Genomic DNA, 15101 nt, shown 5'->3' with positions numbered 1-15101 from the left:
GGAGTGTACAATCTCTGTCACTTAGCAACCACACTCCCTTTTCTTGGAGTAACAGGAGGATGCTCTGCGCATGCATGTGCACAAGTAATCTGGTTTTCAGGCTGTTGTGATACAGCCAGCCAGATCACATACTGTGATATTTTCCAGATGATCAATCCATTTTGATTCAGCGCAGGCAAAATCTCATTCAGCTCCTTTTAATGTTCTGTCTCTGAGCTTGAAGTGTTTGAGATCACGTTTGTTTGCAGGAAAAAGGAAGGGAATATTACCTGGGCAGTGAGTTCCTAGCCAGAGTTTGCAACTGAAGAGCCTGTTGCAAACGGTGTGTAGGGAACATACACAACGCTGCCTTAGAACAGAGGGAAATGTGAAGAGCGTACAGCTGCAGAAATGAGAAGTCATTACTGTTTTGCAGGACAGAAAGGCCATCAATTAATTGATTAAGAAACACACAGGGCTCATGCAATTTTCTCTCTGGACACTTGTCAGAAGTGCAATGAATCAGCAGTGGGCTGGTTATGTATCCTTGTTCTTGTAGTACCTACAGGGGCGCAGGTTCGTCATCCAGGGCTGATGGCTCTGAGATGTACACTAGATGGTGCTTGCACAACACAGGCAGCAAACGTGTGTCTGTCTCGAGATGTGTCAGCAGCTCAGTTCTCCACCTCCCCCTCAAGTATTTTCCGTGATGAACACTCAGTTCCATTAAGTGGAGTCCTGTATTAAATACAGAAGGTTCATGTGTGACGTAAAAAAAAATTATTTATTTGCTATTTCGTTGACCAAAGCAATAAACAGATAAAATTACCTTTTTTTTCATACCTATAGATATGTTTACATGTGCTTCTGTAAATACACAGTCTTGGCAGCTCCAAGTTTCTAAAGACAGAGACTTGCTGTCATGAAACCTTTTTTATGTTACCTTTATTAAAGTGATATACATGCATAAAACTGAGATGAAAAGAAAGGCTCTCTATGATTGTATAGCACGTAACACCACTCATGTCTTAACTGGTATCTAAAACCTACCACAAGTTGTCATGAATTTCTGAAAACAAGAAAAAAAAAAAAAAAGAAATTTTAGGACATGCATCTTCCCCATTTCATCAGCTTTGTCCCAGAAAAAAAAAAAGAAAAAAATAAAACACTGAATGCTAAAGGGAATTATCCCTGTGAATTATTAAAATAAAGTACATATTGTGTAAAATAAAGTACATATTGTGTAAAATAAAGTACATATTGTGTATGAGAAACTAAACAGAAGAAAACCAGAATCAATCCTTTTATAATTCTGTGTGGTCTCTAAATGATGCATATTTTGACAAAGAAAGTCATGGGGTTTTCTAAAAATATATATATATATATATATATATATATATATATATATATATATATATATATATATATATATATAAAGATCCAATAATTATTGACAATAATTCAAGTGTCAACATAGTATTTATGATCAGCCTATCCCAGCTCAAGTAGGATAAATGCACTACCCAGATATACTATATATTGATTCTCAGTCCTTTGTTTTAAAGTTCAGACATAGTAATTTACAGTAATCCAAAAATCCAGTTATATGTGTTTAACTCCAAATATTTTTTTTAGGATTTTGTTTATTTCAATCAAGTCTGAAATTTCATATACTTGAAATGTAGTCTAAAATCCAATGCAATTGCTTTCAGTGTCCACAAATTTTGAACAAGTCTAAATTTTGGACAGGCAAAGAGAAGTGGGTAGCAGGGATAGGGGAATGAGGATTGCCAGAAAGAATAAAGAAACTGAGCCAGCTTTGCTTGGATTTGTGCCAACACGTGAATCCAAAGATTCCAAATCAAATTGTGCTGCCAAAGCACACCAAAAAAAGAGCTCTTCAACATTTTCTTCAGTCTTCTTATACCCAAATTCATTGTACTCCAGATGTTTGTAAGAGGAACAGCGGTGGCAAGCTAGACTCTGCACTTTATTAAAAGGATTGGGAACTTATGACGATTAGGGTAGTGGGTGTAGCTGTTTCTGCAAGAGTTCTGGATCTGAATACTGAGGCCCAGTTGCTGAAAGTATAGCAAAAGCAGATTAAAAAAAAAAAAAAATTAACCAATGGAGTCTCAAGACCCAGGATATGCCAGGCACTTAATTCAGCTGTGTTTTTACACCAGCTTGCCATGTTGACTCAAAGGGAGGCAAAGTTTGCCAGTGAAACTAAGTTGGAAGGAGCTGTTGACTCCCTCAAGGGCAGAGAGGCCCTAAAGAGAGACCTTGAAAATGACAGAGACAGGAAAACACCAACTGTATGAAGTTCAACAAGGATAAGTGCCAGACTTGCACCAGTGATAGGGCAACCCTGGCTGTATGGAGACAGTGGGGAATGAGATCCTGGAAAACAGTGCCATGGAAAGGGACCTGGGATCCTGGTCAGTGGCAAGTGGAACTTGAGTCAGCAGTGCCCTGCCAGCCAGGAGGGACATCCCTGTCCTGGGGACATCAGGCCCAGCATCGCCAGCTGGGCAAGGGAGGGATTGTCCCACTCTGCTCTGGGCTGGGGCTGCCTCACCTTGAACACCGTGAGCAGTTTGTGCCATAGTATAGGGAAGAGAGAGCTATGAGGAGAGCTATGAGGATGGTGGAGGATCCAGAGGTAAATCAGTATGAGAAGTGGTTGAGGACCCTTGGTGTGTTCAGCTGGAAAAGGGGAGGCTGAGGGGGAACATTATTACTGTACACAACTGTATTTATATTCTGTATGTTTCTCATAAGAAGCAGCAGAGGGGCCAGCATTGGTCTCTTCTCTGTGGTGAGCAGTGACAGGACATAAGGGAATGGCCTGAAGCTCAGTCATGGAAATTTGCACTGGATGTTTGGAAAAGGCTCTTCCCTCAAATAGTGGTTGGGCACTGCAACCGGCTCCTCAGGGTGGTAGTCACAGAACCAAGCCTGGCAGAGTTCAAGAAGCATTTTGGCAATACTTTCAGGCAGACAGTGGCATTCTTGGGGTGTTCCACTCAGGGCCAGGAGTTAGACTTTGATGATCTTTACAGGTCCCTTTGAACTCAAGATATTCTATGATTCCATTATTTTCCCACTTTAATTTTTCTAAAATCCCAGGACCTTCACTGAGAAGGAAGAATGTGCTTTGAAATGGGGCAAGACATACTAGCTTCCAAGGGGCTGACCATGGAGTAAGGTCATACCAGACAATGTCTGCATCTGGATTTTGTTATTTAGAGAAGCAGCAACACCTGTTTCCCATTTATGCAGAAGAATTAGCTCCAAACCTGGCTGCTATACTTCCATTTGAATCCAGGAGGAGTCAGATGCCAGGTGCTGGCTTTTGCAGCTCTGTTTGACAAGGAGTTAGCTTGGTTTATTACACACTGCAGACATTCTAGTTACAGGCAGCCCTGCTTTCTTGTCCTGCTCCTCCCACATTCCTCCTCTCTGCCACACTTTCCCTATCTCCCCACCACATTCTCAGTTCACACTGGGAGACAAGACAGCTAAACCAGTAAAATCTAGAAGTAAAGTCATCTCTTTCCCAGACCTGCAGGAAGATCAAGAAGATTCCCAAACTAGGGGCTGAATGTTTTCATGGGGGTAGATGTTTGGAGGAAGCAGGGAGGAGGCACAGGGACAAGTCACATCCGGAGTTTTCGTGACTCAAATTTAGTAAATGTATCACATCAATCATAGGAAAATCGTGTGCCCTGCAGCTGGAGCCGAGGTGTCTGCACTCTGTCAGGTTAGCAACTCTTTCACGTTGTTGCTGTAACATGCACTGCTGATAGTTAATTAAGCAAATGAATACATCTTACCCTGGGAAAAGAGGCACACCCATGTCTTTCAGAGGGTGCACTGAATCACAGACATTGCCATTTCACCGTCTGTGTCCGGTGGAGGGGTGTGTGGGGGAGCTCATAACCTGCAGCAAGGCAGTTAAAATAATCGATGAGTGTGTGTTCAATCCCAAGACAGGGACGGGGAGAGGGGGAGGAGGAGGGTGTAGGAAGAGAGAGAGAGACGGAGAGGAAAGGAGGGAGGGTGTGGTGGCTAGGGAGGGGGGGAGGGAGGCGGGAAAGGTGCTGATTTCAGCCCTGTAGCGTCAGGATTGCGTCAATTTGGGTTTCAACCACGTACTCAGTCTCAGAGCGGAGCTACTCAGAAGAGCCAAAACAGGAAGGGGGTTGCAAATCAGTGTGCAAAGGGGAGGACCGAAGGTTCCCCTCCCCCCTTTCCTCCAGTCCCGTCGCAGCCTCCTCCTCCACTGTCCCCACTGCTCGTGTCTCCGGGTTTGGGGTGGTTTTTGTTGTTGTTTCTTTTTTTTCCTCTCTTTGTATTTTTTTTTTTTTTTTTAACTGCGCTGGCAAAGACGGTTACCCGGGCGCCGTGAGGGCGGAGAGCCAGGGGGGGACAGCAGTGCAGTGAGCTCAGCGCCCCGGGCGGGTCGCTCGGCATCCGGGGAAGCGGCTCCCGCATCCCGGACAGCGGCTTCAGCACCGCGGACAGCGGCTTCAGCACCGCGGACAGCAGCTTCAGCACCGGTCAGAGGCTCCAGCCTCGGACTGCGGCTCCAGCCCCGCGGACATCGCTCGCCACCAACATGGCTCCGATAGCGGACAGCCGCCAGCAGTTCGGTAAGCGAGTCCCGGATCCCCGCACCCGAGGCCGGGCGATGCTCCCCTCCCCGGGAGAAGAGCAGCCTCTGCTGAGCCTCCCGGTGCCTCCCAGCACGCAGCTTCTTGGGAGAGACCTGGTTTTCCCCCCAGTTCTCTTCAGGTCTCAGAAGTTGAGTGAATTTGCTTTCTTTCCCTAATCTCTCTTCCTTCCTCCCTCCTCGTTCCTCCTCCCTGGTAAAGTACCGGAAGAGATATAGAGATTTTTGCAGGTGCCGTTTTGGATGAGAGAGGTTTGGTGCTGTTTTCTGTGCCTCTGTTAAAGTAGTGTGCATCAAGAGTTAGACGATGTAAATGCCAGAGAGAAAATCTTTGTTCAAGTCATTTTTGAAATAATTGTCATTCCTTTTATTCTTATGGTAGGTCAATCGTTAGTTAAAGTGAAAGGACATTGCTAGGAAGATGAAAATATGGGATTTCAGTGTTTTTAGCTGAACAGCTGCATCTTAACCAACCAGGTTTCAATGAGAATAACAAAGATGACAATGAACTTTTCAGTTTTGTCATTTCTATGCCCTGGATGTAGTGAGGTACCAGAAGTTTCAGAAGCAGTCATGTATGTGAACTTATAAAATGCATACATAAGTTTCTTTAGTGAGAAAAGCAGTGAGAGGGAACATTTCTGAACTTTGCTTTACAAATATTGACTCTAAACTAGGCTTGCTTTAGAAGTGGTTTGATTCAAGGATCATTCCACTGACTTAGTGAAGAGACTCCAGATTTATATCACATAACTGGAATAATAGCTTCTCTCAGAATCAGTAGGTGATATTTTCTACTAATGCACTGCTTTGAATGTTAACCAATTGATTATGACAAAAGCAAGAAATTCATTTTGTGACACAATTAGTTGTAAATATAAAACCATTTTAGTTACCATTTCATCTTCTTTCCTATTCCACCCACTTGAGGTTTCTAACCACACTTGTGACATCATGCTTGTCTAATTACTTATTTAAGAAAGATAATTAATATTTTAAATATCATATTGATTCTACCACTACTTTCAGTAGTTGCAGAATTAAAGTAGATTATAATATCTATTACTATGAGAAGTATATTATCTCAATAAAAATTATTGTTAATGTAAAAATCATTCTTAAAAGATATTAAGGCATTCTGATTAGTTTTCAAATAATTTTAGCTTTCTATTTATGTCATGTACATTTAAATTTCTGCAGTCCAGGGAATTCTTGAATCTCAAAACCATGTGCTTAAGTTAGGAAAAACACTTTTTTGGCTACTTATATGGTTGTCAGTCATTTCATTAATTTCCTGCAATTAAGTCTACAGACTAGTACAGCTTTTAGTCGTCAGGAAAGTTGTCATAAAAAATTAATAGCCAGGGCTGATCCTTTCTGAGCTGGAACATTATGTCCTACTTTGCTGTGATAGTATTGTTGTAGATTTTTTTTTTTTTCTGAATCATCACACTAAAAAGCAAAGGTGTATTGGCAGCACATTTATCTGCTCAGCTTTTGACCGCATGAAGCTGATTTAGTAATGCAGGGGGATAGTTCCTCTTTGCTCCTCCAGAATGACCAGAAACAGAACTGTTACATAATTGCCTTTATGCATAAACAATGTCACAACATTAATATTCTATTGTAAGTCCACTGTTGCAGGGAATAAAGGTTGAGCTCTGATTGTTACGTTTCGGGAGGTTTAAACTCACTTAGTAATGTTACTTATGGGCAAGATTGGATTTCTAATTAGTTGTGCTCATTTACCCTTCGATGCATGCTTTGAAGGGCTAATGATACTCCATATGTAAATAATACATCCCCTTGGCAAAGAAGGTTGTAACACTTGCCCAGGTTTCTCTTTATTCAGTGTAAGTACAGAATTCATACTAAACTGTAGAGAATTATGTTTTAATGTTTTTTCCTATATACTCCTAAGAAGTACTGACCCTTTCTGTAAACTCCCCATAAGCTTTGCTTCAGTGTCTTAAATGTAAAGCTTAGTGGTTAACGTTGATAAACTTAACATGATTTTTTCAACTTTGAACTCACATATGCCACCTAATATCACATCCATCTGGAAAGGACACTTGCTATATAATTATTCTGAATTTTCTTGATAGACTTCCTCCTTCAAAGTATTGAAAATCCCAGTGAAACTGTTGAGTGCTATAACCTCCAATTAAACTCATTTCTTTCAAGAGATACCTACAGGCAATTATGGGAACAGACCATAAAAAATGGCCAATTGAGTGCACAAAGTATTCTACGAAACACTATGGAAAGCAGATGATGTATCTATAAGTAATATATATTTAAGAGTGTGTTTAACTAACCAACAAACCTCCATAAACTCAAAGCTGAAAACAGCTGAGAGCTGGTATTATTCACAGACATATAAGCTCAGAAATTACACACAGAGGGTTGAGACAGGATAGAAATTATGAACAGTGGTTATTATTAGGATGGGAATAGTATTTTCTCCCTAACTCTGCGTGTATGGAAAAATACTAGCGTAAAAAGCGTGCCTTGGAGTGGGACTGCACACTGGTGCCTGCAGGTGGCGAGCAATGTGTACAATGCAGAACACTTCCAGTCTGTCAATCCTGCTGATATCATCGTCTCCTATCAGTTTACAGCCTGATATCACTGTCTCCTATCAGTTCATAGGTATTATAGTTTATAAAACCTAAATTATTGCTTTATTAAATATCATGCAGAATTCAAGGTACTGCTGCTTATGTGCTTGTTGCTATTTATTTAATTTACAGATGAAATTCCTACAGTGGTTGGGATATTTAGTGCATTTGGCCTTGTCTTCTCTGTCTCCCTCTTTGCTTGGATCTGCTGCCAACGCAAATCTTCCAAGTCCAATAAGACCCCTCCATACAAGTTTGTCCATGTTCTGAAGGGGGTTGATATTTACCCTGAGAATCTCAACAGCAAGAAGAAGTTTGGAGCAGATGATAAAAGTGAAGCAAAGAACAAATCAGCAATGCCAAAGAACTCTCTCCATCTTGACCTGGAGAAGAGAGATCTAAATGGCAATTTCCCCAAAACAACCACAAAAACGCAGGGCTCTCCAGATCTTGAAAATTCATCTCCTAAGCATTTTGCAGAAAGGAAGAAAGATTCAGTATCCCCTGATAGCTTAAAATCCATCACTTCTCTGTCATCTGAAGACAAACAAGACAAGCTAGGAACTCTCTTTTTCTCCTTAGAGTACAACTTTGAGAAAAAAGCATTTGTAGTGAACATCAAAGAAGCTCGTGGGCTGCCAGCAATGGATGAACAGTCAATGACTTCTGATCCCTACATCAAAATGACAATCCTGCCTGAGAAAAAGCACAAGGTGAAAACCAGAGTGCTCAGAAAAACCTTAGATCCAGCTTTCGATGAGACTTTCACATTTTATGGGATCCCCTACAGCCAAATTCAAGACTTAACGCTTCACTTCATGATCTTGAGCTTTGACAGATTTTCCAGAGATGATGTCATTGGAGAAGTCCTCATCCCCCTTGCTGGAATTGAACTCTCAGAAGGAAGGCTGCTAATGGACAGAGAGATCATCAAAAGAAATGTTAGGGTAACATCTTTTTTATTCAAAGTTTGAAAATGTTGTGATAGGGTTAGCTATGATTCTTGTGTAATACTGCTGCCATCTTGGAAAGAAAAGCCAAAACGCTCACCATGCAATTCCTGAGATGCTTTCCTAATGGCAGTGTGAGGAAGCCATTACACAAATGCAATAGAAAAAAACCACTGCAACAAGCATGTTGAAAGAAATTGCTAATGCCCTAAGCTCTAATTTCTTATTCATCTGGTCCAGCAGGTTTGAGTGGAGCAATTCCAGTTAGCTCAAGCTGACTCAAACCCCACTGATTTGCTTTTAATTGCTTTTAAATGAAAGAATTAAAAATATTTATGTATTATTCCCTTTCTCCTCGGTCCCCTTTTATATCTGACATCATTCTTTCTTAATTCTTACTGCAGTCAATGGAAATATCAACTGCATGGGTGGTGTAGCACATCCTTAAGGAATGTAGGTGGTCTTTAGGTAGGGAAGTGGGACCTGCTAGGGACCATATTGTTGATGTTGTAGCATGTTCCTGCATGTTGGTGCTGTCACCACCTTGTCTCATTAATTGAGAGAGGTTGCATCTTTACTAAAGGTAGTATGGGTGAAGCCATAGACTTTGTGGAGTTACCAGCTAAACTTCCTGACTTTTCTGGGACAAAAATATTTAATGCTGTGTTGTCTCAGTTCAGAATGCAAGGGTCGTTTACAACCACCCCAGCTGAACCACAGAAATGCACAGGCATCACACACACACTCTCTTAAATCTCTGCTAAGGAAGTGGAATATGTATTGACATTCACCATGGTTGGTTTCAAATGACAACCATACTGGCAAATGAAATAAATGTCTACTAGGAAACATACTTATAGCTAATATTGTTATTTTACAATTCTATCATTATATGGCAACAAATATACATATGTCACTGATCTTTTGTTGATAATTTATCGGATTTTCTGGTATATAAGGTACTATCTTCTCTTGTCTCCCTTGCCTTCTTCCTCCATTTGAAATAAACTACTGCAAATTCAAATCAAATAATGATAGAGAAAATCTTTCATCTCAGCTTTATTTCATGTATATTATACTGCTTTAGAGAGTGTCAAGGGATAAGATTTCACTGACAGTTTGAGTCTACCAAATGTTTTTCTTTACTTGTACTAGATTTTTTCTCCCCTTTAGGTCTTCATGGAATTTTGCTTTGCTTAAGATAAGTTTCTTTTTTTAGCTGAGATTTTTATTCCTCAGGATTTAATTTCTACTTTCCAAAAATAGTGATGTCATGTCAACTCATATTATCCATTTATTTTTTAATTTTATTCAGTCTGATAATATTAGGAAAAGTTATATAACTAATATAGAGGGAAATTATAATCACTATGTAAATCAGAATACCTATATATGGTATGTCCTGTTAGACAGCTTCATACACTTCAGTGACATTTCATAAACCTTTTTAACTCTGGTTTAAAGCTTGGCCAATATAAATGCTTATAAACAGTTTTATTCCCTTTTTTTGTTTTTCCTTTAATTTCCTCAGAAATCATCTGGTCGTGGAGAATTACTGGTCTCTCTCTGTTATCAATCTACAACAAACACACTCACTGTCGTTGTTCTAAAAGCCAGGCATCTACCTAAATCTGATGTGTCAGGATTATCAGGTAATGGTTTTAATAATGAATATGCCCTAAGAATATGAAACAGAATGACAAAAGGCAGCTGAAACACGGCATTTCAAAGACTGAAAATATTCCATACATGCAGAAATGGTGTTTCTATTATTTACAGCCTATTCATTTCATTCATATCTAGGTCAGTGCTTTATTTCCAGGGTATGTATTTTACAAATTTGTTCTTCAATCACATCATAAAAAAGTGACATCTGTTAGCAGTGGAAACCAATGAGTTTTATGATTGTCTTGAACAGAACCCATCTGCCATAAGCGTGGGATGTTGTTTGCAGATACCAAAAGCTTTTATTTATGACAAAAAATGAGTTTATTTGTAGAAGATCAGTATTGAGTGAGATCATCATATAATTTATCTCAGAAGAAAAGCAGCATCTTGCCTCTTTATTGAATTTCAGCGCTAAAATTTTTTTGGCAAGGTGAGAAGGTGAGCTTTGCCAATGCTGGGAGGATGATGCAGCATGACACAAGTGCTTTATCATGAGCCAGACTTGGGGTGCACTAAGAGGTATCAGGTTTTATCCTCTCTTATCCTTGTCTGCTGCCATTTCTCATTCAGTGGAACCTCCTCTGAAGCCAATTTTCGAATTGCACATAGAAGACACATTTAGGCTATATAACATAATAACAGTATAAAATTTAATGTCCTGTATATAAGAGTGCCACGCAAAAACAACAGTACACAAGAAAGGGCTATAGTACCACATCTGCTGCTGCTTCTTTATAGTCCTTCATTTCACTCAATATTATGAAAGAAGAAGAAGAGGAAGTAGTTTTGGGAAACATTGAAAAATTATCACTGCAGCCAATAATATAGTTTTTCTATATTTCATACTGCAATTCACCTGGAAAGCTAGCCTATCCTGAATCTAATGCAACAAACCTATAGGTAACTCTCATCAAGTTCCATTTAAATCTTCCTTTTGATCTAAATTTTGTTCACGTATCAGAAGGAGAAAAGCTATGAAATGAGCCCAACAATTTACTTGACTAAAAGAGAGGAGCCACAGGAGATAGTGGTGGCTTCATGAAGACAGCATGACAACCAGCTGATCTCAGCTGACTTGCCTGATGCTTACCCATATGGGAAAATAACATGGTAATAAAAACCTTTCTAGTCACAGCATCTCTACCTGGACCCTATAGAACACCCATTTTTTTACTGCAGCTCTTACAAGTAAAGCTGTAAAATTTGTTTGCATTTCCTGCATCCTCTGGGAGAGCCTTGCTGACTATAATGGGAATGCAGTATTTCTGCAGGCAGCCATGTGGCACCTGGATTCCTACTCCATTTAAACAGTTTTCTATGATTTTATGTTTGTCAATAAGGCCAGGTGCAATAGATATTTGGATGTCAGTAGGATACTGCACTCAGGACAAGCAAAATTTCCTATGTGACTTTCCCCTCATCCCAACATTAATCTTGGAAAAGGAGGAGGGTGAAGTGGTGTTTCTATGGAATAACATAAACAATTACACAATTCAACCTCCCTGAGAAGAGGGAAATTTCTATACTCAGAAACTCTTCCATTTTCACAATCTCCTTGATTTCCTTGGTCACTGGTGCTGAGTGACCTTTGCTAGCCCAATAAAGTCAAGTGGCAATCTCTAGCCTTATCTAGTAGCTGCTGTTTTCTGGTAACAGAAAACTTCCTCTAAAATGAAATGGAAACCACTGATTGATATTGATTTTGATATTTCTAATGCTTGTATGGCATACAATAATTTCAAAGCCAGTGAGAGTTTTTATTAAGCCCTGGTTTTGAAATGTTCATTATGGGAATAGAATAGGAAAGGGAAGAGATACCCCATTACACCCCACTTATGGTAGGCTATTGTCAGTTCAAGGGAAAACATAACTTTCACTCATCCAACCCTTTCAGACTGATAACTGTGACATAAAATTTGTAAATACCACTCAGTTTTAGTACTACTTCTTTTAAAAAAGTATTTAAGAGTTCTTGATAATTAACTTGGTTAATTGTTTACATAAACTATCCTGTTTGACTGGGTTCAGTAGAGAAGATTTTGTACTACATCCCTGCACCATGAGAACCTGGAAAGAGGCCCATAATTTCACTGAATAAATGCCAAGGTAATTGAAAGGGTTGACTTTTAAAATGTGTCCTCTGAAAGAATAAATATGGCCATTATTGAAGGCAATAGCAAGGGAACCTCACAACCATTAAATAATTGTGATGAATGCAAACATTCAAAGTTGGTTGGCAACTAAAAATATGGACATTTTCCCTTCCCATATTCAAAAGTAGCACAGCACCGGTGTAAAGACAGATGCACACTCCAGCAGCAAACATGCTCTTACATCTAAGCTTTAGTGTAAAATTTGTTCAGTAACAATTGGTGGCCCAAATTTAGTCAGAGGAATTGACTTTTATAGGACCCCAGCAGAAATATCACATCCCAGCCCCAGTTTATTCACTCCTTTCTGAAAATTTTCTTTTCTGATGATTATACCCCAGAAGAATGTGTGAAAAACAAATTTCTGTCACACTTAAAGGTGTAATGTTACATATTTCTCAGAGACCTTTAGAATTTTGTGCACTTCCAGACCATCTTTGAATATGGTAGAGGTGTTGTTGGTTTCATGGATAAATCCTGAGGACAGGATTTATCTGATGAAAGAAACACCTATATTTGGTCACAGTCTAAACTTCACTGCCTGCCTTGAACACAATTTTGGTGACCATTAAGGGAAAATTAAAGGGGTTAATTCAGATGTATAGAAAAAAATTGGATGAGAGGAATCAACTTTATTAACTTGATACAACTACTCATTGTGATGTGAAAATATTGGATAATTTTGGAATTTACCATAAATTACATCAAGGAATTTCTAAACACTGCTCAATATCTGATCTGTGCTCTTTCTTTTCATTGCAGACCCTTATGTCAAAGTGAACCTGTACCATGCCAAGAAGAGAATTTCTAAAAAGAAAACACATGTGAAGAAGTGCACCCCCAATGCAGTGTTCAATGAATTGTTTGTCTTTGACATTCCTTGCGAGGGCCTTGATGATATCAGCATTGAATTTCTGGTTTTAGATTCAGATAGGGGGTCAAGGAATGAGGTCATTGGACGGTTAACCTTGGGATCTTCAGCAGAAGGAACAGGTGGAGAGCACTGGAAAGAAATTTGTGAATATCCTAGGAGACAAATTGCCAAATGGCATATGTTATGTGATGGCTAGCAGGTTAGAGAGGGGTTGGATCTTAAAAAACTATATATATTTCCATAGGCAAGGAGCAGGTTTTTTTTCTTTGCTATGTATAATTACACGCTTTTAGCAACAAAACTTTTTTTTTTTTTTTCAAGGGGGGTGGGGGGTTGAAATAAGCTTGAATTGAACAGAAGGTAACTTAATTTTCACAATAAATAATGGAATTTCTATTTCATTAAATTTTAACATAATTAGTTCAGATTAATATTCTTCAAGAGTTTAAGTGGCCTGTAAATTCTGAAGCACTGTAAACCTCAAGAAGAACAAACTATGTTTTGAAAGAGTCACTTATTAGTGATTCACACATAGAAGAAAATAACCTTACTACAATACATCCAAAAAAACCCACCTGTGGCTTATTAGGGAAGGGGATGGATCTATAAAAGCCATGGGGATTGAGGGTGAGTAGGGGGGGAAATTTCTTCTGCTCCTCCACCAAAACCTTCTTTATGAAAAACTAGTAATTATTTGTAAGTTTTGATTACTTATACTTTGATCATCCCAAAGAATTATCATGTTTTCAGTATTTTGCTTTACATATCACATTGTGTAAAACTATTTTTTTTAAGTGTTGAAATATTATATAATAATTACACTTGGAATTTTTTAGTAAGTTTATATATATAATTTATTACAGTGACCAAAATAGATATATACTTCAAGCTCATGAAAGTTAGCATACCTTTTTTTGTTAAAAGGGCTTCTTTACGGGTGACTGTACATGTTACAGTATAGCTAGAATTTGGGGTTAGATATGGCTTGCATTTTTTTCCTCTAGGTAGGATTACACTTTAAACATTTCAAGCCATACAAAAGAATTTCTGTTGAGATGAGGTAACATACAGGATATTACAACCAATTACTTTTCACCAATTATATTTTAATGTTTCATTAGTATTAAAAAGAAGTTGATGCTTTTTAATTTTTTTTTTAGGTTCATTAAAGAATGGACAAATAGTGAGACAAAGAAGAAAACCTTATTCTGCTGTTTAGCTTTCTGTGTTTAACCTCCTGGACTGTAACAGAAGCCATTACAGTCAGTACCAATATACAAATTTCAGCGCATTTTTTAAATTTTGCAGGAGAGGAAACCAAATTCACTTTATAATTTCTCCAATATTCTATAGACAAAGTACTTGGAAAGTACTTTGGTTATATGAATTAATGTACATTACTGACTGTACTGAAAATGGTGGTGGTAAGGGAAAATAGCATCTTGATTTAATGTCAGTGTGACACGTCTATTTAAAATTAAATTGTGTCAGGCTGAGGAAATATCAAGTGTAACAATAAAAGTGTACAAATAAAGCATTTAGACCTATGAAGTTTAGTCTTGGTCAAAACAGATAGGTTTTTAGGCTGTCAGAACTATAGCACAACTATATCAGATTATTTCCTAAAGTTTGTGCACTAACTTCTGATACAGAATTGTTTGCAAGTATTAGTCCTACTTCATTTTCAAGTACAATATATATAAAGAAGATAGTGATGTTTGTTGTTGACATAAGAAGGGTTAAAAGAAGTGGAAAACCATTTTCAGTATTTTTGCATACGTCATTTGTCACGTGTAATCCCATTGAAGCGAACAAGACCACTTGGGAATTAAGGCACTGCTCATTGTGAGTAAAGGTAGCAAAATGGGCATGCCAGTTAGAACAAACCAAACATACATTGAATGTCAATCTACTTTCATTAAACAACAGACCTAGGTCCTACTTAAAACTGTTGGGGATTTGTTGTCTACTTTACCTGTTCTCATATGGCCAAATTATGTTTGCAGGAAAGGACACTGAAATATGAAATATGCAAGTAGACAAATAGTACTGGAAGAATTCCATTGTGGCTCTTCCAGGTTTTGTGTCAGTATTTTCTCCAGTTTTTGAGAATGTGTTTGATACAACAGTGTTTATAGATTTCTGTAAAAATACATTTTCAAAATAACATAAACATGCTTT

At 38.6% G+C, this 15101-nt stretch overlaps 1 protein-coding gene across 1 annotated transcript; it reads left to right on the top strand.

The window, feature by feature from the left end:
- The first annotated feature begins 4603 nt into the window (after positions 1-4603).
- On the top strand, positions 4604-13116 carry SYT4 (synaptotagmin 4). Its single transcript, XM_009095366.4, has 4 exons — positions 4604-4637; positions 7411-8225; positions 9760-9880; positions 12809-13116. The coding sequence occupies exons 1-4, from the start codon at positions 4604-4606 to the stop codon at positions 13114-13116; spliced, it is 1278 nt and encodes a 425-aa protein (XP_009093614.1).
- Positions 13117-15101: the final 1985 nt, after the last annotated feature.

Source organism: Serinus canaria, chromosome Z (assembly GCF_022539315.1).
Source record: "Serinus canaria isolate serCan28SL12 chromosome Z, serCan2020, whole genome shotgun sequence".
In the NCBI taxonomy this organism is placed as follows: domain Eukaryota; kingdom Metazoa; phylum Chordata; class Aves; order Passeriformes; family Fringillidae; genus Serinus; species Serinus canaria.
Note: the sequence above shows the minus strand (reverse complement) of the source record. Positions and strands in the feature narration are given on the sequence as shown.

Bases quoted from the DNA above. Each gene is read 5' to 3' on its own strand.
- SYT4 (XM_009095366.4), top strand. From the start codon at position 4,604: ATGGCTCCGATAGCGGACAGCCGCCAGCAGTTCG. The intron at 4,638-7,410 runs GTAAGCGAGTCC...TTTAATTTACAG, and splicing joins GGACAGCCGCCAGCAGTTCG to ATGAAATTCCTACAGTGGTT. The intron at 8,226-9,759 runs GTAACATCTTTT...TAATTTCCTCAG, and splicing joins TCATCAAAAGAAATGTTAGG to AAATCATCTGGTCGTGGAGA.